The 23,977-nt window shown below is 36.3% G+C and overlaps 1 protein-coding gene across 2 annotated transcripts in view; it reads right to left on the reverse strand.

Annotated features, from left to right (window-relative positions):
• The window catches only part of CAMK4 (calcium/calmodulin dependent protein kinase IV), a 216,536-nt gene that overhangs the window by 100,810 nt on the left and 91,749 nt on the right, over positions 1–23,977 (reverse strand). For both annotated transcript variants that reach the window (XM_057492709.1, XM_036886820.2), the window contains exon 2: positions 7,015–7,093. In XM_057492709.1, coding sequence (XP_057348692.1) covers positions 7,015–7,093 — 79 coding nt within the window. The remainder of the gene's footprint in view (positions 1–7,014; positions 7,094–23,977) is intronic.

Raw genomic sequence — 23,977 nt, forward strand, 5'->3', positions numbered from 1 at the left:
ACCTCTGAATAATGGTGTTTACTTTTTAAAAGGCAACAATTACCTATGAGAGAGCAATATAATGATGGGATAGATAAGCAAGCTGAATTGTGACAGATTCCAGCAGCATTTCTATCAAAAAAGAAAACAAATCAAACAGCAACAACTGATTCTCTACAAGAATGTTCAGACTTCTGAATAGATCTTTGAGTGGTAAAGAATACAAATCAGGCCAAGATCTTTACATTCCATCCCCTACCTTTTTTCTTTTGTAGACAGATACTTGTCACAAACTGAATAGAAATATCCCTGTTCCTATTCCAGGAATCCTGGTTTAATAGTCCCTATGAAAATCGATAGGTTCCAACTGACAGAATGCTTGAAAAAGTTTCAGTTCACTTGACACGGCTTGTTATCTGCAAGCTGCTTCCTTAATGTGTTCTGAGACTTCAATTGGGCCCAAAAAGTCTATTTGAGCTAGTGATTTATTACTCTCCTCTCCATCACTGACCAAAGGTGACCTGAACTGCACTTCCAGAGCATACCCATGAGTGGTTAAAAGTGGCTACAGCAGTGTTTAATAGATGCATATCTTTAACCCAGATTGACCCAGACATCTCTCTGACGTAAAATATAGCAATTGGAAAATGAATGGCCTGTGGTCGGTTTTCTATGTTCCCAAAGGTTAGGTAGGAAAATACAAGAGCAGATAATTCTCTGTTTATCCCATGGTATAAATGGTATTATCTCTATTTTAGAAGATCTACCATCTTCTGAAAATCTCCTCTATTGGAGATGTCCTGGAGATTCACTTACCAAAATTTGGGAGGAGGCCTGGATACATTCTGTAATTTAATCTACAGCAACCTTTCAAATTCTTCTGCAACATCATAGTTATATACTCAAATAGCTAATTCATAAGAATATAAGGAATAATGATTATCCCTTATATAACAACTTATAAAATGATTAGCAAACCAGAATGTGTGGTTCTTCATTAACTGGAAAGAGGGTAAAAGGCCTCTTTCATCCTTTATGGGAATTTCATAAAATTCATGGGAACTAAATTATTCAAGAAAAATATTTTCAGAAATTTATAGGTAACTCTATTACAATAACTTAAATATGACAAAATTTGGGCTTTGAACAGCTTTTACACTGTTCTAGTCACACTACTCTAATAGTAAGAATCAGGATGGAGTTGCAAGGTTGAAAGTATTCCAAATCTAAGAATCACAGACACCCAAGATTTACGTAAGTAGGATGTCATATGATCAGATATCTTTACTTAGTGCCACATAAAATTTTAAAAGCACTCCAAAAACAAAATAAACAGGAATGCACAATATATCTGGTGCTCCTCACTCAGTTTTAAATCAACCTAATGCAAATATTAGAATTGCACAGAATAAACTGGTACTATTATTATATGAAATATCTGTGTGGACCCATTACAATTAATGAGAAGATTAATGGTCACCATTTACTACATACTTCCTGGGTACTGATAAATCTATTACATAAATCTCATTTTGATCTTCACTAGCATGCCATAAACTAGATGTTCATAAACCCATTCTACTGATGAAGAAACTGAGATTGAGAGATTTATATAATTTGTTGGAAAATCACACAGGTGCTAAGTAGCAGAAGTGATCCTGAACTCAATTTGCCTGGCTGCAGAGCCCATGATCTCACCCAATGATTGAATAGCCATTCTTAAGGAGGGTCAGAATACCTATACATTCTGAACTTACACTGAGATTAATTTTTAGATTTAATGCTGGGTATTTCATGAGAGGGCATGGATTTTAGAGTAAGATGAAATGCGATCTTTTCCAAGAGTTGAGCCCCAACAGATAGAAATTCTATCTGAATTCTGGAATCCAAATATTTGTCTCAAAGTTCCAGGGACACTATAAATGATTGGTAAGCATAATTTTCTTAAATCTCATTCAGTTCTTGAAAATGAGCCATACTCATAGGGCTAAAGTGTGACTACTTAGATACACCCTGAGGTATGTACTCCTGAGGAATAATACAGCATGTGAATCACTCCTGAAATAGTGGTTCCATTTTCACATCATTCTTCAAAAGTTTTGAATCCATTTAACTCAGCAAATTCAGTCCAGCTGAAGGTTCCATCTGTTTAATCTGTTCAAATTTTGACACTTTCTTGAGTATATTTTTTTCCTTTTGTGTAGTTTTAAGTTAAAAGGTCATGCAGCATCAGTAAAAAGGTTCCATCTTGTAAATCACTGGTTATCCAACTAATTATGTCTGTCAAAACCATTAATGCCCCAAAGAATGTTAAGCTGAGGAAGTAATTTAGTAAATCTTTCAATTATACCTCAATTTCTTCTGAATATCACCTAAAAAGGAGATGATGAAGGGCTTATGCATGAAGGAAAAAATTAGCCTTGTTTCCTTCAGCCTTGACTCATGTTTTATGAAGTTCACAGTATAAAAGTTCCTTTTGATATCTACAAGTCAATTAGTTCTATGTGCCAGGTAGTATTTATGGGCACCAAAAATGATACTGCCTGTGAATCTGTAACTGTTTTAAAATAAAAAGTTACAAAATAGGCCACCTTTTCTAGGAGGAGTGCCCACTCAGTGCCCTCAGAAGGAATCAACTGTGTTCACACTTGGATTTCAGACTTCTACCTTCAGAATTGTAAAAGAATAACTTTAGGTAATTTGAGGACTTCATGAATACAAGCATCACTAATACCCAGTGGATAAAAATTAAACAAATAAGCAACTGAAAAAGCCTTTGAGACAAATGGGTACTATTTTGGGGAATATCTAGGATTTTAGTAGAGTATAAAAGTGGTTCAATGATCATTTCCTATTTTCTGGCACTTCAATATATCTATAATAGTCACTAATGTTTACCACAACATTTAGAAACCGTAAGATCTTGAAATGTTTTCTGAATGGAAAGAAGAAATGTTGAGATATGTTAAACAGGATGTATGTTGAAGCATGCTTTACCCCAATTTTTTGCTATGAGAATTTTTATATATACTTAGGTGTTGAAATACTGAAACGGACACCACTGTTGTCCTAAATTCAATAATGGTCAATTTTTGCCATACATTTTCTTTCTCTCTTTCTTCCCATATGTGCACATACCACTTTTTTGTCAGGTAACTTTTTGAAGGTACGTTGCAGATATTATGACCTTGGCTGACATGTACTAAAAGTATTCTAATTCTATGAAATATAATTATCTATATATGAAGTACATGGCAGTATACCTATATATAAAATATATAATAGTTAAAATATTTTTATTATAATGACCTGTTAATCTCCTCCAAGAATATTTTGTTAGCCGAAATACCTAATTGTCTGAACATGACAATTTACTTTATGTTTATTATCAGTATCAACTCTTTCATGGGCCTGACCACCAGTGAGATATGGATTTCTCCCTAGAAGATGATGCTTTAGTCTGTCTCCTTATGGATAAATTGATCTTTGTCCATTACCCAGACATATGAGCGCCTAATGGATTCTCAATGATAGGGTGTTTTATGAGGGAAATTAGTCTCTTTCTGCCAATGCAAACTGAATCCTTCCTAAAATAATAAGCTAAGAAAAAGGTACATAATTTTGCCATAAAATGAAATTTGGACAAACTGTCCTGAAAAAGTATTTAAACAGATCCTGAGGATAAGGATTATTGTTATTAAATAATTAACCATAAAAGAGATAGGAAACTTTTTTAGACTTAAAAATGTTTATATATTAATTTACACCTATAAACTGGATGTTTTCTTATGTTTATTAACTTTCTTGAATGTGATTAAATTTTACACATTTTCAATGAAAGATTGAGTGGAATATTTTGAAATTCACCCCAGAAGTCCTTTCTTACAGATAGTAAAATGTGTGGAATTACATACCCCTGGGAAGATACACTGATGTTCTAACACCCAGTACTTCAGAAAAAGATCTTATTTGAAAATCAGGTTGCCATAGATATAAGTAGTTAATTTAAGATGAGGTCACACCAGAGTAGGGTGAGCCCCTAATCCAACAGGACTGGTGTCCTTATGAGAAGAGATATATTGGATACAGACAGGCACAGAGGGAGGATGACATGAAGACATGCAGAGAGAAGAGGGCCGTGTGATGAGGGAGGCAGAGATCAGAGTGGGGCATCTACAAGTCAAGGAATGCCAAGCTGCTGGCTGTCACCGAAAACCAGAACAGGTGCCTTCTCAGTGCCCTCAGAAGGAATCAACCCAGTTCACACTTGGATTTCAGACTTCTAGCCTTCAGAATTGTAAAAGAATAAATTGTGTAGCTTATTACACTAGCTCTAGGAAATTCTCACAGTTGGTTGATGATAGATAGATGGGTAGATAGATAGATGATAGATAGAGTTTGTCTTTCAGACCTCTTTGGTGTAGGCCTAATCATAAAATGAGGACCTAAGGAACTATCCAGTGAAGTAGTATAGTGGTCCCAAAGTTGTTACTTGAACCACATAAAATTGTCATTTTTTAGGTTAAAAATGGCTTAATATAGACAATTTTATGTGGCTTAATCTAATATATAGATTACATAAATGATTCCAGTTTTCTGAAACCCCTTTTCCCTTAAAGAGCAGATCTTTAACTGAATTCCCTAGGAATATGTTTTATTTTCTCTATATCACTTTTTCTCTATAAATAGGTTCCTAGGCTTCCATTCATTTCATTTAGATAAGGAAGTTCTGTCTTCATGACCTACATGGTATTAAACACTGGAGGCAATTGCTCTTTGAGGTTATGCCTGCTATTTCTCTTGTTTACACATCTCTGTGCATGGTTTATTCTAGGAGACAATGCTAAGGATTCCATCTAAAGCTGAGGTTTCTTCAGGGGATTTTCTCTCCTTCCACTTGGCATAGCCGTAACTGTGACTGACAACATCTGCCTTAGAGTACCACTCCACGGCTCCATCTGACACTTGGCTCCCATCCACATTTTCTTTCTGCCTGCCTTCTGAGGAAGATGTTTCCACAACAGAGGAGAAAAGAATACAGCAAGGGCAAACCAGAGCTTTACTTTACCAATGAATAAGAGTCACGAAGCCACCAAATGTCTTTACCTGTCCCTCACTCTGACTCAACCCAAGATTTCTGACATAAACCAATATTCTCTAAACCAGTCCTTTTCCTCTGGTATTATGAGCACTCAAAAATCATTTTTAAATGTTTATCTTCCTAGGTGTTCATACAGCTAGTCCCTTTCAAAATTTCCTCAACTATGAAAGTAAAATGGCCACTTACAAATTTTAATGAATTTTTTTTAACCAGTGAGAAAGAATACAACAAATATGCTAAAGTATGCTAATTAATTTTCATAAAAAATTATACATTTAACAGGAAATTCTATTTCATAAAAATTTAATAATTCTTGATTCAAATAAATTTTATGACTATAAGAATTTGATTTAAGAGAAAATTCCAAGCTTTGCTGTGGAGAAAATGGAAATTCCTATAGGATCCTCACCTGACCCTAAACTACTTGATGATGTGATTGGTCTACTGCTAGGCCACTGCTTCCACACCTTAGGCAATGAGCTATTATTGACTGAGTCACTATATAAAGAGCTCTTCCCAGTGCTCTGGGTGGAGGCAGAGACGGAGGTGGATTATGGACCTGCAGACTGCTGGACGCAGACCTAATTCTACTGCTGGACCTATCGCTGGGAAAACAAAGCTGGGTGTAAACCCTTTTACCCCAAGAACGTTCCATTGTCATTCCTCGGTTTCACTGAATCCATAGTGAACTTGCCCAGGGCTGAAACCCTCAGGCAAGCCACTTAGGAATCAAGAGATCCCTCTACATTCTGAAATAACTTAAATTATTACCTACACCAAATAGGAAAGCCAGAATACAGAGTTTTAGAAGCAATTGACATTTAAATTATTACTTTCTTCAATTAAACTGTCTTTGTTAGTTTAGTATGGCTTTAAATTCTAATGGACTGTTTCAAAATGTCATTCTACTTCTACTCAGCTGAAAACCCTGTGCCATTATGCGAGATTCTAAAATTTCCCTGTGCTAGACAATACATAAACAGCTGGTGATATTAAGCTTCCTTTAGGAAGAAAAAAAAGCCCTTGGCCTAAAAGGGGTATTATTTGACTTCAAAATGTATAATACTTTTCTCCTCAGCATACTTTTTACAGCTGGGTTTTTAGAAGTATATGTATGTATATATATATATATATATATATATATATATATATATATATATAGCACATATGTGTTCACATGAAATTTGAGAAAGGAAGAATGCACTATAAAAGAATATGTTGTGTTCTTGTGGTTTTATAAGGGGAAACTACATAAGGACAGAAAGGGCAAGTAGGACATTACAACGCCAAACACTCTTTGGTGCACAGGGAACTGGCATTTGTAGTCTGAACTCTCACCTGCTGCACTGCTTATTTATTGGAGATGAGCCTAAGTAGCATTTGCCCTCTCAGCTCACCTACGAGGATAGGGTGAAAAAAAAAAAGCAACCTGAAAAAAAAATCCTTCCTTCTTGTTCAAATACAAATTTCTTAAATGAACAGGTTCAGTCCCAGAAGTATTAGCATTCGTCCAGCTGTACTTTACTGAAGCAAACCCAACATCTGAAAATCAACTGGAAGTTGATGACTCCTTATACAAATGCCTCTGTTTGTGTTGCATTTAGGTGTTTTTAAACAGCAAGCTTTTCTAGTGTGTACACATATGTATCTAAAACCATGACTGGTATACAAAGCAAGTTTACCTGCCAGCTCTAAATATTTTTCCTTGCCACACTTCTACCCACAGCCACATTCCATTGGAGACCCAGTTGCTTTCAGAGTCTCACAGTTTCCATCAAAACACAACCCACTTTGCTGCACTTTCATAATCAAAACTCAAATGAGTTAGCTGCATGTAGCAGCTCTCTGGTCCCTTTGTCCTTTGAATCAGGACTCCTGGCTTCTTCAGGTCACAGCTCCCTTAGAGATGCTATTATATAATGAAATAAACTTACTGTTTTCTTTAACACTTTGAGAGCATAAGGCTTCTGGGTCCCCTTCTGTTTGCATCTGTACACAATGGATGTAGCACCCCTTGAGGGGGAAAAAGACAAAAAGAAAATGTTATGCTTTGGTAATGAAATCAAGGCAAATGCTTGAAAATAAGTATCTCTTGAAAATAAGTTATCCTCACAACTGAAAAGTTCTACTATAGGACCTGCCCAACTGTTGAAAAGTGATTTTTCCTCACAACTGAATATAGTTTGCTTAGAACAATCCAGTCATCTTTTCCTCCTGGCCCATCCCCTACAAGTAACATGCTTAGGGCTGCAGCATTCAGTAGGCTCTGGAATAGAACAGGTCCTCAGGTGAACATAGCTTTTGGAGGACATCCACCCAATTTCAGAGTCCCTGAGCTTTCCTAAAGATATGTGTCTGGAGTAAAATAAACCATATGGCTTCAGGAGTGGGCTGAAGTTCAGCAGTTGGCTGTAAGGGTCAGGACAGTTTCCACTACTTGGCAAGGCAACTGGGGACCCTTGAGAACTTACACCACTTCATTGGGTTGTACCCTGGCATTCTTCCAGAGCCAATGTCAGCCCTATAGAGATTCTGGCTCCTTCAGCTCAGTGAATTCAGCTGCAACTTATTTTCACATGCCTAACAAAAATAATTGTGTAAAATATCCATGAGAAAATACTGTAAAAATGGTTAAAGATACATGGAGAAAAAGTAGGCTCATCTCTCTATAAAAAAACTTGGAGAAGTACAGAATATAAGGGACTCAATAACTATCTTCATATACGTGTGAGGTTACTAAAAACAGAACATTAAAAAGCAGGCCAGTGTGGTCCTGATGCTCCCTCTCCACACATGAGAGCAAAAGAATGAGAGAGAGACAAAGCAAGACCACTGACCATGAAGGTTTAAGTTACAGCCTCAGAAAGGGAACTTCAGATAAATCTTAAAATAAGATCAGTTGAAGTAAATCTGTCAGACTTTAAAGATTAGGCCAAAGGACTTATTGTGGTATATTCAGTCCTTTGGTTCTGAAATTCTAAGCAAGCACAAAAGAATTATAAATATCAAACATTCCCAGCTACCCAGGCACAACAAAATTTTACCAGCACCAAGAGGAGTCCAGAACTTGGCAGTGAATGCTAACATATAAGAAAAACTTCCACACACTTTAGAAAACTTTGGTAAGATATAACACATACATACAAAGAAATAAAGAGTTGTAGAAATGGAATAAATGGAGGTGAATGTAAAATTTAACTTTATTTTTAATTACTCTAAAAATTGCTATCTAAAGCAAAAAAATTAGCAATGCACTATGCTTATAGCATATATAAAAGTCAAATGTGTGACAACAACAGCACAGAGTAGGGGGAAGAAACTGAAAATACTGTTAAGTCGTTTTATTACATGTTAAGTAGTATGTTATTATTTAGGTAGACTCTGCAATTAAAGGTATATTATATGTAACTTAGGACAATGAATAAAGTAAGTATTAAAAGAAAAAATAAATCAATAGTGAAGCTAAAATGGAATAAAATGAAAAGCAAAATAAAAGAAAAATTAAATGCAAGGGAGGAAAAAATGAGTAAAATATCAAACAGTTAACTATATAGGATACTTTAATCCAACCATATTAATTATTACACTAAGTGTAAACTTTATAAAGGCATCAGATAGAAATAAAGAACATCAGATTGGATTGAAAAATCAAGACCATACAAAAATGTTTTTTTGTCATTTGGTCACAAATAAATTGACAGAAAGGAGATACTATGCAAACACACATCAAAAGAAAGCAGGAATAGCTTTCTTAATTAATAATCATCTCAACCAGACTTCAGAATAAGGATAAAGATGGACATTACTTAATTTCAAAGGAGTCAAGTCCATAAAATGACATATCTAACGTAAATGTGTATGCACCTAACAATAGAACTTCAAAATACATGAAGTAAATGGATTGAACTGAAAGGACAGACAAATCCACAAATACATTTGAAGACTTTAACACATCCTCTCAGTAACTGGTAGAAAAAGTAGAAACATTACCACCAAAGACATGAACAGTACTCTCAACCAAATTAACCTAATTGACGTTTAGAGAAAACCATACAGAAACAGCAGAAGGTACATTCTCTTCAAAGTTAGAAGATTCACATACTTGATTTCCAGACTTGGTATAAAGCTACAGTAATGGAGACAGTGGTACTGAAGAAAGAATAAAAATGTGGACAAATGGCATGGAGAAAAAGATCCAGAAGTAGTCCTACACATACATGGCCAATTAGTTTCTAACAAAACTTCTTAGTTTCTGAAAAAGGCAATTCAGAGAGAAAGGATAGTCTTTCCAACTACAAATAGTACTGGAACAATTGGATACCCATATGCAAAGCAAAGACAAAAACAAACCACTTTGTCCAAATTCACACTCTACCAAAAAATTATTCAAAATATAGCACAGATAAAAATGTAAAACATAGAGCTCTAAAACCTTTTTTAGAAAACATAGAAGAAAATTTTGTAACCCTCAGTTAAGCAATGATTTCTTCCATAAAAAGTCAAAAGCACAATGCATCAAAGGATACAAAAAATAAACAGGACTTCATTTAAATTAAGAATGTCATTTGAAAGTCATCGACAGGGAGAAAATTTTTACAAATCACTTATCTGATAAAGATTTGTATCTAGAATTACAAATAAACTCAAGGCCCAATAATAAGAAAATAATGTATTTCAAAAAGGGGCCAAAGATTTAACATATATTTCACCAAAGAAAATGTATCAATAGCAAAAAGCACAAAGAAAGATGCTCATAATTAGTTATCAGGGAAATGCGAACTAAAACTAAAATGAGATACAACTACATTATTTTTAGAATGCCTTTTTAAGAAGAGAGAGGGACAATACCATGGGTTGTCAAGGATGCAGAACAACCAAAATTCATACACTGCTGAAGGAAAAGCAAAATGGTGCAGCCCCTTTGGAAAATAGCCTGGTAATTTCTTTTTTTTTTTTTTTTTTTTTTTTTAGATAATTATTTTTTATTGAAGGGTAGTTGACACACAGTATTACATTACATTAGTTTCAGGTGTACAACACAGTGATTCAACATTTATATACATGATAATTCTAAGTACCAGCTATCACCATACCAAGTTGTTACAATATTTTGACTATATTCCTTATGCTATACATTACATCCCGGTTGCTTATTTATTTTACAATTGGAAGTGTTACTTTTTCTTGGTTGTTGTTGTTAGGGCATCTCTCATATTTATTGATCAAATGGTTGTTAACAACAATAAAATTCTGTATAGGGGAGTCAATGCTCAATGCACAATCATTAATCCACCCCAAGCCTAATTTTCGTCAGTCTCCAATCTTCTGAAGCATAACGAACAAGTTCTTACATGGAGAACAAATTCTTACATAGTGAATAAGTTACATGGTGAACAGTACAAGGGCAGTCATCACAGAAACTTTTGGTTTTGCTCATGCATTATGAACTATAAACAGTCAGTTCAAATATGAATACACATTTGATTTTTATACTTGATTTATATGTGGATACCACATTTCTCTCTTTATTATTTTTAATAAGATGCTGAAGTGGTAGGTAGATACAACATAAAGGTAGAAAACATAGTTTAGTGTTGTAAGAGAGCAAATGTAGATGATCAGGTGTGTGCCTGTAGACTATGTGTTAATCCAAGCTAGACAAGGGCAATAAAACATCCACATATGCAGAAGATTTCTCTCAGAACAGGGGGGTGAGGTTCTAAGCCTCACCTCTGTTGATCCCCAATTTCTCACCTGATGACCCCCCTGCGACTGTGCCTGTCTTAGGTTGTTCCTCCCTTGAGGAATCTTACCCGTCTCTGGCTAACCAGTCATCTTCCGGGGCCATACAGGGAAATGTTAAGTTGGTAAGTGAGAGAGAAGCCTTATTGTTTGAAATGGTTAGCTTTTTATTCTTTGCATATTTATGCCCTGTGGCTTCTATGCCCAGCATTTGTCTTGAGGTATCTTTACCACTTGGAGGAGTTATGATACTCGGTAAATTTGATATGAGGCACGAATTCTATTTAAGAATTCGTTGTAATTAGGAAGAAAGAAGAAAAGCTATAGAAGTAGCAGGCGGGAGAAAACATGGGAAGATTGATTATTTCTTTGACATATCTTCTTGTAGAGTAACTTCAGCATGTATAGATTTTAAGCTACTACTTAAATTGCGCACACACATTAACATAATAGGAGTATAGTTACATAACCAAAGCATACCTGTAATTACCAGCCCTCTCCAGTGAAACCAAGAAAACCAGTTAGGCACCCTAGGCATTTGTGAAAACTTATCAATGATATGATGGTTATTATCTAACTGAATTTGAGTAGTTTGAGAAAAATCAGACAAATTAAAACAACCCATTCCTGGGCACTGTTCACATCCCATATGTTCTTTTAACAGTAAATAGTCTGTAGTTGTAAGATTTTGGAGCGCTACAATTTGCACTTCTCCTAATTCTTGGTTGAGTTCCAACAGTATAGATCCAGTCAAATTTGTTGTTTTACTGTATGCACAGGCCAGCTTAGATATCTCCTTCATTCCCATGGCAAGTCCAGGAGCTGGTGGGATGAGTGCATCTACAGCTGTAGCAGTGCGTGTTTCTTTGTTGGGGTTTTTTGATGATCATCTTCTGGCATGAGTCTTCCCGAGAGTGCTGATGTTGGAAGTTCTCTTTCATATCGTTTCTTAGTTCATTTTCGGGGTAGCCAAATTAGGCTTTGATCCTCTGTATAAACACAAACAGACCCTTTGCCTACACTTTTATATGTCCTTTATATCATTGTGTAGAACTCATTAGAGGTCACCACATAGGAACTGCATTTTTTTTTTTTTAATCATTAATCTACACTTACATGACGAATACTTTGTTTACTAGGCTCTCCCCTATACCAGGTCCCCCCTATATACTCCTTTACAGTCACTGTCCATCAGCGTAGCAACCTGTTGTAGAATCACTACTTGTCTTCTCTGTGTTGTACAGCCCTCCCCTTTCTCCCACCCCGCTATGGATGCTAATCTTAATACCCCCCTACTTCTCCCCCCCTTATCCCTCCCTACCCAACCATCCTCCCCAGTCCCTTTCCCTTTGGTACCTGTTAGTCCATTCTTGAGTTCTGTGATTCTGCTGCTGTTTTGTTCCTTCAGTTTTTCCTTTGTTCTTATATTCCACAGATGAGTGAAATCATTTGGTATTTCTCTTTCTCTGCTTGGCTTGTTTCACTGAGCAAAATACCCTCCAGCTCCATCCATGTTGCTGCAAATGGTTGGATTTGCCCTTTTCTTATGGCTGAGTAGTATTCCATTGTGTATATGTACCACATCTTCTTTATCCATTCATCTATTGATGGACATTTAGGTTGCTTCCAATTCTTGGCTATTGTAAATAGTGCTGCGATAAACATAGGGGTGCACTGATCTTTCTCATACTTGATTGCTGCATTCTTAGGGTAAATTCCTAGGAGTGCAATTCCTGGGTCAAATGGTAAGTCTGTTTTGAGCATTTTGATGTACCTCCATACTGCTTTCCACAATGGTTGAACAAGTTTACATTCCCACCAGCAGTGTAGGAGGGTTCCCCTTTCTCCACAGCCTCGCCAACATTTGTTGTTGTTTGTCTTTTGGATGGCAGCCATCCTTACTGGTGTGAGGTGATACCTCATTGTAGTTTTAATTTGCATTTCTCTGATAATTAGCGATGTGGAGCATCTTTTCATGTGTCTGTTGGCCATCTGTATTTCTTTTTTGGAGAACCGTCTGTTCAGTTCCTTTGCCCATTTTTTAATTGGGTTATTTGTTTTTTGTTTGTTGAGGCGTGTGAGCTCTTTATATATTCTGGACGTCAAGCCTTTATCGGATGTGTCATTTTCAAAGATATTCTCCCATACTGTAGGGTTTCTTTTTGTTCTATTGATGGTGTCTTTTGCTGTACAGAAGCTTTTCAGCTTAATATAGTCCCACTTGTTCATTTTTGCTGTTGTTTTCCTTGCCCGGGGAGATATGTTCAAGAAGAGGTCACTCATGTTTATGTCTAAGAGGTTTGTGCCTATGTTTTCTTCCAAGAGTTTAATGGTTTCATGACTTACATTCAGGTCTTTGATCCATTTTGAGTTTACTTTTGTATATGGGGTTAGACGATGGTCCAGTTTCATTCTCCTACATGTAGCTGTCCAGTTTTGCCAGCACCATCTGTTGAAGAGACTGTCATTTCGCCATTGTATGTCCATGGCTCCTTTATCAAATATTAATTGACCATATATGTCTGAGTTAATGTCTGGATTCTCTAGTCTGTTCCATTGGTCTGTGGCTCTGTTCTTGTGCCAGTACCAAATTGTCTTGATTACTATGGCTTTATAATAGAGCTTGAAGTTGGGGAGTGAGATCCCCCCTACTTTATTCTTCTTTCTCAGGATTGCTTTGGCTATTCGGGGTCTTTGGTGGTTCCATATGAATTTTTGAATTATTTGATCCAGTTCATTGAAGAATGTTGCTGGTAGTTTCATAGGGATTGCATCAAATCTGTATATTGCTTTGGGCAGGATGGCCATTTTGACGATATTAATTCTTCCTAGCCATGAGCATGGGATGCGTTTCCATCTGTTAGTGTCCCCTTTAATTTCTTTTAAGAGTGACTTGTAGTTTTCAGAATATAAGTCTTTCACTTCTTTGGTTAGGTTTATTCCTAGGTATTTTATTTTTTTTGATGCAATTGTGAATGGAGTTGTTTTCCTGATTTCTCTTTCTGTTGGTTCATTGTTGGTATATAGGAAAGCCACAGATTTCTGTGTGTTGATTTTGTATCCTGCAACTTTGCTGTATTCCGATATCAGTTCTAGTAGTTCTGGGGTGGAGTCTTTAGGGTTTTTTATGTACAGTATCATGTCATCTGCAAATAGTGACAGTTTGACTTCTTCTTTGCCAATCTGGATTCCTTGTATTTTTTTGTTTTGTCTGATTGCCGTGGCTAGGACCTCTAGTACAATGTTAAATAACAGTGGGGAGAGTGGGCATCCCTGTCTAGTTCCCGATCTCAGCGGAAATGCTTTCAGCTTCTCGCTATTCAATATAATGTTGGCTGTGGGTTTTTCATAGATGGCCTTTATTATGTTGAGGTACTTGCCCTCTATTCCCATTTTGCTGAGAGTTTTTATCATGAATGGATGTTGAACTTTGTCAAATGCTTTTTCAGCATCTATGGAGATGATCATGTGGTTTTTGTCTTTCTTTTTGTTGATGTGGTGGATGATATTGATGGACTTTCGAATGTTGTGCCATCCTTGCATCCCTGGGATGAATCCCACTTGGTCATGGTGTACGATGGTTTTGATGTATTTTTGAATTCGGTTTGCTAAAATTTTGTTGAGTATTTTTGCGTCTACGTTCATCAGGGATATTGGTCTATAGTTTTCTTTTTTGGTGGTGTCTTTGCCTGGTTTTGGTATTAGGGTGATGTTAGCTTCATAGAATGAGTTTGGGGGTATCCCCTCCTCTTCTATTTCTTGGAAAACTTTAAGGAGAATGGGTATTATGTCTTCCCTGTATGTCTGATAAAATTCCGAGGTAAATCCATCTGGCCCGGGGGTTTTGTTCTTTGGTAGTTTTTTGATTACCGCTTCAATTTCGTTGCTGGTAATTGGTCTGTTTAGATTTTCTGTTTCTTTTTGGGTCAGTCTTGGAAGGTTGTATTTTTCTAGGAAGTTGTCCATTTCTCCTAGGTTTCCCAGCTTGTTAGCATATAGGTTTTCATAGTAGTCTCTAATAATTCTTTGTATTTCTGCGGGATCTGTTGTGATTTTTCCTTTCTCATTTCTGATACTGTTGATTTGTGTTGACTCTCTTTTCCTCTTAATAAGTCTGGCTAGAGGCTTATCGATTTTGTTTATTTTCTCAAAGAACCAGCTCTTGGTTTCATTGATTTTTGCTATTGTTTTATTCTTCTCAATTTTATTTATTTCTTCTCTGATCTTTATTATGTCCCTCCTTCTGCTGACCTTAGGCCTCATTTGTTCTTCTTTTTCCAATTTTGATAGTTGTGACATTAGACCGTTCATTTGGGATTGCTCTTCCTTTTTTAAATATGCTTGGAGTGCTATATACTTTCCTCTTAAGACTGCTTTTGCTGCGTCCCACAGAAGTTGGGGCTTAGTGTTGTTGTTGTCATTTGTTTCCATATATTGCTGGATCTCCATTTTGATTTGGTCATTGATCCATTGATTATTTAGGAGCGTGTTGTTTAGCCTCCATGTGTTTGTGAGCCTTTTTGCTTTCTTTGAACAGTTTATTTCTAGTTTAATGCCTTTGTGGTCTGAAAAGTTGGTTGGTAGGATTTCAATCTTTTGGAATTTACTGAGGCTCTTTTTGTGTCCTAGTATGTGGTGTATTCTGGAGAATGTTCCATGTGCACTTGAGAAGAACGTGTATCCTGTTGCTTTTGGATGTAGAGTTCTGTAGATGTCTATTAGGTCCATCTGTTCTAGTGTGTTGTTCAGTGCCTCTGTGTCCTTACTTATTTTCTGTCTGGTGGATCTGTCCTTTGGAGTGAGTGGTGTGTTGAAGTCTCCTAGAATGAATGCATTGCATTCTATTTCCTCCTTTAGTTCTGTTAATATTTGTTTCAGGTATGTTGGTGCTCCTGTATTGGGTGCATATATATTTATAATGGTTATATCCTCTTGATGGACTGAGCCCTTTATCATTATGTAATGTCCTTCTTTGTCTTTTGTTACTTTCTTTATTTTGAAGTCTGTTTTGTCTGATACCAGAATTGCAACACCTGCTTTCTTCTCTCTGTTGTTTGCTTGAAATATCTTTTTCCATCCCTTGACTTTAAGTCTGTGCGCGTCTTTGGGTTTGAGGTGAGTCTCTTGTAAGCAGCATATGGATGGATCTTGCTTTTTTATCCATTCTATTACTCTGTGTCTTTTGATTGGTGCATTCAGTCCATTTACATTTAGGGTGATTATTGAAAGGTATGAATTTATTGCCATTGCAGGCTTTAAGTTTGTGGTTACCAAAGGTTTAGGGTTAGCTTCTTTACTCTCTTACTGTCTAACTTAACTCGCTTGTTGAGCTATTATAAACACAATCTGATGATTCTTTATTTCTCTCCCTTCTTATTCCTCCTCCTCCCTTCTTCATATGTTGGGTGTTTTGTTGTGTGCTCTTTTTAGGAGTGCTCCCATCTAGAGCAGTCCCTGTAGGATGCCCTGTAGAGGTGGTTTGTGGGAGGCAAATTCCCTCAACTTTTGCTTGTCTGGGTATTGTTTAATCCCTCCTTCATATTTAAATGATATTCGTGCTGGATACAGTAGTCTTGGTTCGAGGCCCTTCTGTTTCATTGCATTAAGTATATCATGCCATTCTCTTCTGGCCTGTAGGGTTTCTGTTGAGAAGTCTGATGATAACCTGATGGGTTTTCCTTTGTAGGTAACCTTTTTTTTCTCTCTGGCTGCTTGTAATACTTTGTCCTTGTCTTTGATCTTTGCCATTTTAATTATTATGTGTCTTGGTGTTGCCCTCCTTGGATCCCTTGTCATGGGAGTTCTGTGTACCTCTGTGGTCTGAGAGGCCATTTCTTCCCCTAGTTTGGGGAAATTTTCAGCAATTATTTCTTCAAAGACATTTTCTATCCCCTTTTCTCTCTCTACTTCTTCTGGAATGCCTATGATTCTTATATTATTTCTTTTATATTGATCACTCAGCTCTCTTAAAATTCTTTCATTCCTGGAGATCCTTTTATCTCTCTCTGCATCAGCTTCTCTGCGTTCCTGTTCTCTGTTTTCTAGTCCATTAATGGTCTCTTGCATCTCGTCCATTCTGTTTTGAAGTCCTTCCAGAGCTTGTTTTATTTCTGAATTCTCCTTCCTTAGTTCTTGCATATTTCTCTGCAAGTCCATCAGCATGGTTATGACTTTTGTTTTGAATTCTTTTTCAGGTAGACTGGCTAAATCTATCTCCCCAGATTCCTTCTCAGGGGAAGATGTAGCAGATGCCGAAGCTGTCTGGGTTAGTCTTGTCTGGATCATATTTTTTTGCCTTTTCATATTGACAGGTGCTATTGACTGTCAGCTGGGAGGGCCAAAATTTTCACTTACTACTGGCCTTTCTTTACTGGGGCAACTGCGACCCCTAGTGGCTTGTGTTGGGTAATTGCGTGTAGAGTGGGTCTTTGTGTCTTGCCTGGCCGGGAGGGAGAAATTTCCCTTTCTGTGGGCGGAATTTGTCTCAGGCTGCTTCTCTGCTTTCGCAGCGCCCGGTGGGGTGATGGATGGGGGGGCTGCTTGACTGTTTGCCTCCGTGAGGGGTCTCAGAGCTGTTGCCCAGGGGGTTAGTGCACCCGGTTTTCCCTGTAATTTCCAGCTGCTGTACTGTGACCTGGGTTTTTTCCGTCAAGCTGTTAAGTCCCTGTCCCTTTAAGACTTTCAAAAAGCCCCCGCTTTTCTTTGTCACAGGGGCATCAGCTTCAGCACCCGCTCAGAGGTCTTACTCCCTGTTCCCCCAGTATCCAGGGCCCCCTGGGCATATACTGTGTCTGCGCTCTGGCCCGGATGGCTGGGGCTGGGTGTTCGGCAGTCCTGGGCTCCGTCTCCCTCCCGCTCTGCCTATTGTTCTCCCGCCGGGAGCTGGGGGGAGGGGCGCTCGGGTCCCGCCGGGCCAGGGCTTGTATCTTACCCCCTTTCACCAGTCGCTGGGTTCTCGCTGGTGTAGCTGCAGTTTGGCCACTGTCCTGCGTCTTCTGGTCTCTCTTTTAGGGCTAGTTGTGTTTGTTGTATTTTCAAAAGTATATATGTTTTTGGGAGGAGATTCCCACTGTCCTACTCACGCCGCCATGTTGGCTCCGCCTCTGTGGCCTGGTAATTTCTTATAAAATTAAGAATGACATACAGTCTAACCATCTCACTCCTAGGTATTTGCACAAGTTAGATGAAAGCTATGTTCACTCATGAATCGCGTTAACAGTTTATTAGTAACCATCAAACACTGCATATAACTTCAGTATCCCTCACCTGCAAAATGGACTAGCAATCTATGAGACAACCATTCAGTGGAATAGTATCCAGAAATAAAGGGGAATGAACGAGAGTGCACACCACTTGGATAATTCTCTAATGTAATATCCAAAGTGAAAGAAACTAGGTTCAAAATGCTGCATTATATATGACTCTTATGTAATATTCTTACAAAGATAAAACTATAAGGAACTGTAAGAATAGAAAATAGACCAGGGGCTCAGAGGTGGGGAAGGGACTGACTATAATGAGCATGGGAGAATTTTTTAGCATGATGGAACCATTCTATATCTTGACTGCGGAAATGTTTACACACTATATACATTTGTCAAAATAGGTAGAACTGTACAATAAAGTAGGTAAAATTCATTATCCATAATTACACTATAATAAAAATTTAAAAACCTTTCCAAGAAAATCATATTTTTTAAAGGTGAGATTAAAAACCACATTACCAAAATGTAGCCTATAACATTCAACTTACTCTACTTTCATTTAATGGCTACTGTGAAATAAAAATTGTAAAAATTAGAGAGAAAAGAAATGAGGGAAAGTGATTTGCAAACACTGAAGAAAAAATTTAATTTTAATTTTAACACCAATAGAAAAATTAATATTACTAAGATTTCATATAAAACAAAATATATTAAATAGCATCCATTACTTAACTTCCTTGCCACATTAAATTAACCTATAATTTCAATATTTAAATCATTGTCTTGGCAAATCTTTCAAAACATTTTTAACAAAATACATTCTTGACTGCTCAATCTCAGAACACAAGTATACCAGAAATACCTTCATTTTTTTTAATTTTTAATTTTAATTTTTTGCATAAAAGAAATCCATTAAGAAAGCCCAATTTTATTTTGCTAAGTAATAGGCTTGTTAATATGAACAGACTTCTCATTTTTTTCCAGTTTTATTAGGATATAATTGATATATAATACTGTACTAGTTTAAGGTGTACAACATAATGATTTGATATATGTATGTAAGACAAAGTAATTACCACAATAAGATTAGTTAACATGTTCATCATCTCACATAGTTACAATTTTAGAAATAACTTTTTAAAGAATGGAAAGATGAAATTAAAAGAATAGAACAGTCCAAATAAATGTGTATGAAAATAACACTTCAGTAATTTCTCAAAAAATGTAATCTATATTCTTTGTGAAATTAAACGATTGGCTTAAAATGTGTAAATATAAGTTTAGAAAGAAACCATATTTTCAGTATGTTTATGTAAAAATCAAAATTATTTTACACACACAACAGCAAATTTTTAATACAGGTCTACATAATTTTTATCACCATTTACTTTAATGCAATTCACAGATATTGCATTTTTTAATAAATTGAAGGTTTGTGGCAACCCCGCATTGAGCAAGTCTATTAGTGCCATTTTCTAAAAGCATTTTGCTCACTTTGTGTCTCTGTGTCATGTCTTAGTAATTCTCACAGTATTTCAAACATTTCCAATATCATCATATTTTTTTTGGTGATCAGGGATCAGTGATTATGACTCATTGAAAGCTCAGATGATGGTTAGCATTATTTGGCAATGAAGTATTTTTTAATTAAGTTATGTCCAGTGTTTTTAGACATAATTGTATTGCACATGGTACAGTATATAAACATAACTTGTGTGCACATAAAGAACATTTTGTTACAGTGTTGTATCTACATTTCAAAATAGACTATATAGAGAATCACCATAAAATTTCCTGAGATACATAGGAAGCAAGGAGATTATAGTACAGGATATTATATTCATGGAGTTATTCAACTAAAAAAAGTCTTCACTACTCATGTCTATTCATTTATAATATATCCTTTAACAAAAAGGCCGAAGAATATAGAAATAGTTCCAGTTAGATTTTTTTCTGCTAAGATTTTGATGAGAAGGAAATCAATACTCTTGGAGTCTGAGCCTGACTTCTGCTTTCACATTGGTTTTCTTTTATAGAAATTTTGGAAAAAATCATTTTTAATTCTAGCCTTGCCTAATATGGCTAGTTTATTTTTAAGTTAAAAACAAAAAGGCAAAAATGTAGACAACCATGTTTCATTACAGAGAAAAAAGAGAAAAGCAGTCAAACCTGTAATGTGTTTGTAAAAAATGTGTACATGATAACCATACTACTACATATATGCTACTATGTATATAATACATATACACTCTATATTATACATCCGCACACACATTATTGCCCCTGTAAATCTGTTAAGAAGCTCTTGATGTTAGTGCTTGGCACTGTTTACCAAATTTATGGATATGAGGAAAAAGCTGCAGATTTATTGCCTGAAGACATTTTAAGTATAGAGTATCATGTTTAGGAGTCTTCATACAGAAAAGGGGACTTTTATCCTATAGTTCATCTTTCCATGCTCCTCATGGCCAACACTTAAGGAACAACTATCAAAATTTTTTCATCTCTCAGTTTTTTTTCCTTGTCTGTTCATAATCTCATCCCTGTAATCTCCCCTTTTCTTTCCTTTCTTGTTTTAAAGAGAGATTGGTTTAACTTTATTTTTGCCTCCAAAAGAAATCTGAGGGCGCTGACAGAACTGTCCATCCGCAGCTGAGATAGACATCCAAACACATTCAAAGGGCAGGTAGAGACCAAATCTGATTTGAAATGGAAGCAGGAAATCAGAAGTCGGGATTCACATCAGTATTTTAGAGAATTAGGATAGGACTACACAATGTTAACAGAATTTAAAATCACAGGCATTCTCCCATTAAGGGAAGTTATAAATCAGAGACTTGCTTTCTGGGGGAGGCTTTAATGTGACATTTGTGATTGCCTGGGTTGAAGCAATACAGCTTGGCTTCCCTTGCGATCGAGCCTACAACTTGCTCTTTGGAAATGCATGAGAACTTCAGAAACAAATTTCTTAAAACATAAAAGTCTGGCGGGTCTGTTGTCTACTCTGTTGTTTGGCTCCATCTGAGTCTCTGAAATGATATGCTTCATAGTCACATAAAATTGTTTTTAAGGTTATTAGGCCTCTTAAGTTATTAAAAAGTTTTACTTTATTTTTAATGGGAGGGGTCTTGAAATGGAAACAAAGAATCTTGCAGTCTTTTTCTAATACTGAAGGTGCTTGGTTAAAGAATATAAGTTATGTCAAGATAATAATTATTTAAAAATATTTCAATGCATCTATTTCTTGTTCTTTTGTTCGTTTCTGTATTTTATTTTTGAATTTTTTATTTCAGTGTGTCTATGTGCTTGCAGGAAAGATACCCCTAATGTTCATTATGAAAAGGTTTAACAGCGAAGCTGTGATTAATAAGAACTGTCAATCATGTTGAAAACATAATGTGTGCAACTCCGTATGTCATCGTATTTCTTCTACATGATTAACTTGCTATTATTTAACAAACCTATCCTGATCATCGATTTTTTTGATTACATGAATTATTAAAAAATGACTATAACCTCAAAATTGATTATCTCTGTCAGCTGCAATTCCTCAATGCTCTTCAATACTTGTGTTTCATGACGTTCTTTGGTTACCAAAGACAAAAAAAAAAAATTCTGAACCTTAAACCAACAATGAACAAGAAGAAAATTTGCTGAAATGATTTAATTACTGATTTGGTATTTTCAATTTACAACTTGAAGAAGGCTAACCCTAGGATTTAGAAAGTTGTTATTGGACCTGGAAGTTTTCCAAGTCAGATAAATCCTAAAGTCCTAAAGTAATCCTCAAAAATACCATGTCAAGAAATGATATTGAACCCCAGATCTTGAGAAGTGCTCAAGGCCCTAGGTTTTAATAAGCTCGGGTTAAGAGTCTGTCCATGTAACACTCTCCACTGTCTGCTTCATTTATGTGCTAAATCCTGCACGGAGCAAGGTCAAGCTTGCATTTCAATGCAGGGGTTTTACCACATCCTCCTACTTGGGTCCTTATATGGGCACTTGTAGCTGGCTCCCTGGCAGATTCTCATTTGCTGTTTCACTCTGATTTCAGCTTACTCTATAACCACTGTGTTTTATGTCTACTTCTTGTCTCATATTCTCCTCCTCAAGACCTACACTGGCAACTGCCTAACTCTTCAACTCTGACCACCAGCTCAAACCATGAATGATTCTATCCTCTACATGGTGTGCCTCCAGTTCTTCATAACCCTGCTTGCCTGGTTACCAGTTCCTTTCCATTGTTGCCTGACAGCACCGAGCTGTGACTTCATTCCTTTTCCTGGATCTCTGCAAGGACTGCTTTAAAATATGACCCTGTTTGTTTCAAAATTTTAAATTCATAACAAAACACCTGTCCCGAGATAAAGTAAGAGCTTAAGAACCTTGGGAATCCGAATGCTGAATTTTTGCTACCACAAAATAAACAAAAAACAGTATCAAATTCTGAGCTTTCCCTAAGTATTTGTTCTCAATCACAAATGAACAATAAAAGCTGTGGATATAGAGGGCCTTTCAGTCCTTCCCTTTGTTTGCTTCAAAATATTTAATACCTGGTATGCTAGCTATTAGTACCAATCAAACTTCTTGTGGAGATGTAGTTTTTCTTTTCTCTTTGAGTGGGTATGTGCACATGCATGCAGCGCACACAGAATTGAATTTCCAGTCAACCACCTAATGCCACAATATGTGATGGGGACAGCTGTGGCTCTTTCCTTTTTCAGCTTTATGCTCCACTCCCCACCCTGTTCCTTTCTGTTCCACACCATCTATGGAATATGTTTAATATGTATCAGTCTAATCCAACTTCCATACCTTCACTTAAACTTATTAGTGTCAACATGCAATATGTATTACTGTTTTTGTATGCTATTATCATTTTTTCCAGCCTTATTGAGATATAATTGACATATAACATGAACGTGTACAATGTGTTGATTTGATATACTTACATGTTGTGAATGATTACCACAATAAGGTTAGCTAACACCTCCATCACCTCACATAATTATCATTTCTTTTCTGTGGTGAGAACTTTTAATATCTAAACTCTCAGCAATTTTCAAATATATAATACAGTATTGTTAACTATAATCACCATACTGTACATGAGATTCTCAGAACTTATTCATCTTATAAGTAAAAGTTTGTGCCCTTTGACCAATGTCTCCCCATGTCCCCACCCCCAGTCCCTGGTAACTATCATTCTACTCTTTTTCTATGAGATGAGCTTTTTTAGATGCCACAGATGAGATCATACAGTATTTGTCTTTCTCTGTCTTAGTTTACTTATTTAGCATATTACATTAATCAACTAATTACATTAATTAGCATAATGCCCTCAAGGTCCATCCATGTTGTTACAAATGGCAGGATGTCCTTTTTCGTGGATGAATAGTATTCCACTGTGTGTATGCATGTATTTGTATGTACACACACAAACACACAGACATATATATATATATACTTGCATACCACATCTTCTTTATCCATTCATCTGTTGACAGGTTGTTGACACATATTGACTATTGTGAGTAATGCCACAATGAGCATGGGAGGGCAGATACCTCTTTGAAATATTCCTTTGGATATATACCCAGAAGTGGGATTGTTAGATTATACAGTATTTTTAAAAAACTTTTTGAGGAACTTCCATACTGTTTTCTATAGCAGCTGCACCAGTTTTACATTGCCACTAACAGTGTACAAGGATTCCCTTTTCTTCACATCCTCTCCAACACTTACCTCATCTTCTTGATGACAGTCATTTTAATAGGTGTGAGGTGATTTCTCACTGTGGTTTTGATTTTCATTTACCTGATGATTAATGATGTCAAACATCTTTCCATGTACCTATCAGCCATCTGGATGTCTTCTTTGAAAACATGTTTGTTCAGTTCCTCTGCTCATTCTAAAAATTGTATTGTTTTTGCCTATTAGTTGGAATATT

This window comes from Manis pentadactyla, chromosome 2, assembly GCF_030020395.1.
Source record: "Manis pentadactyla isolate mManPen7 chromosome 2, mManPen7.hap1, whole genome shotgun sequence".
Classification (NCBI taxonomy): Eukaryota; Metazoa; Chordata; class Mammalia; order Pholidota; family Manidae; genus Manis; species Manis pentadactyla.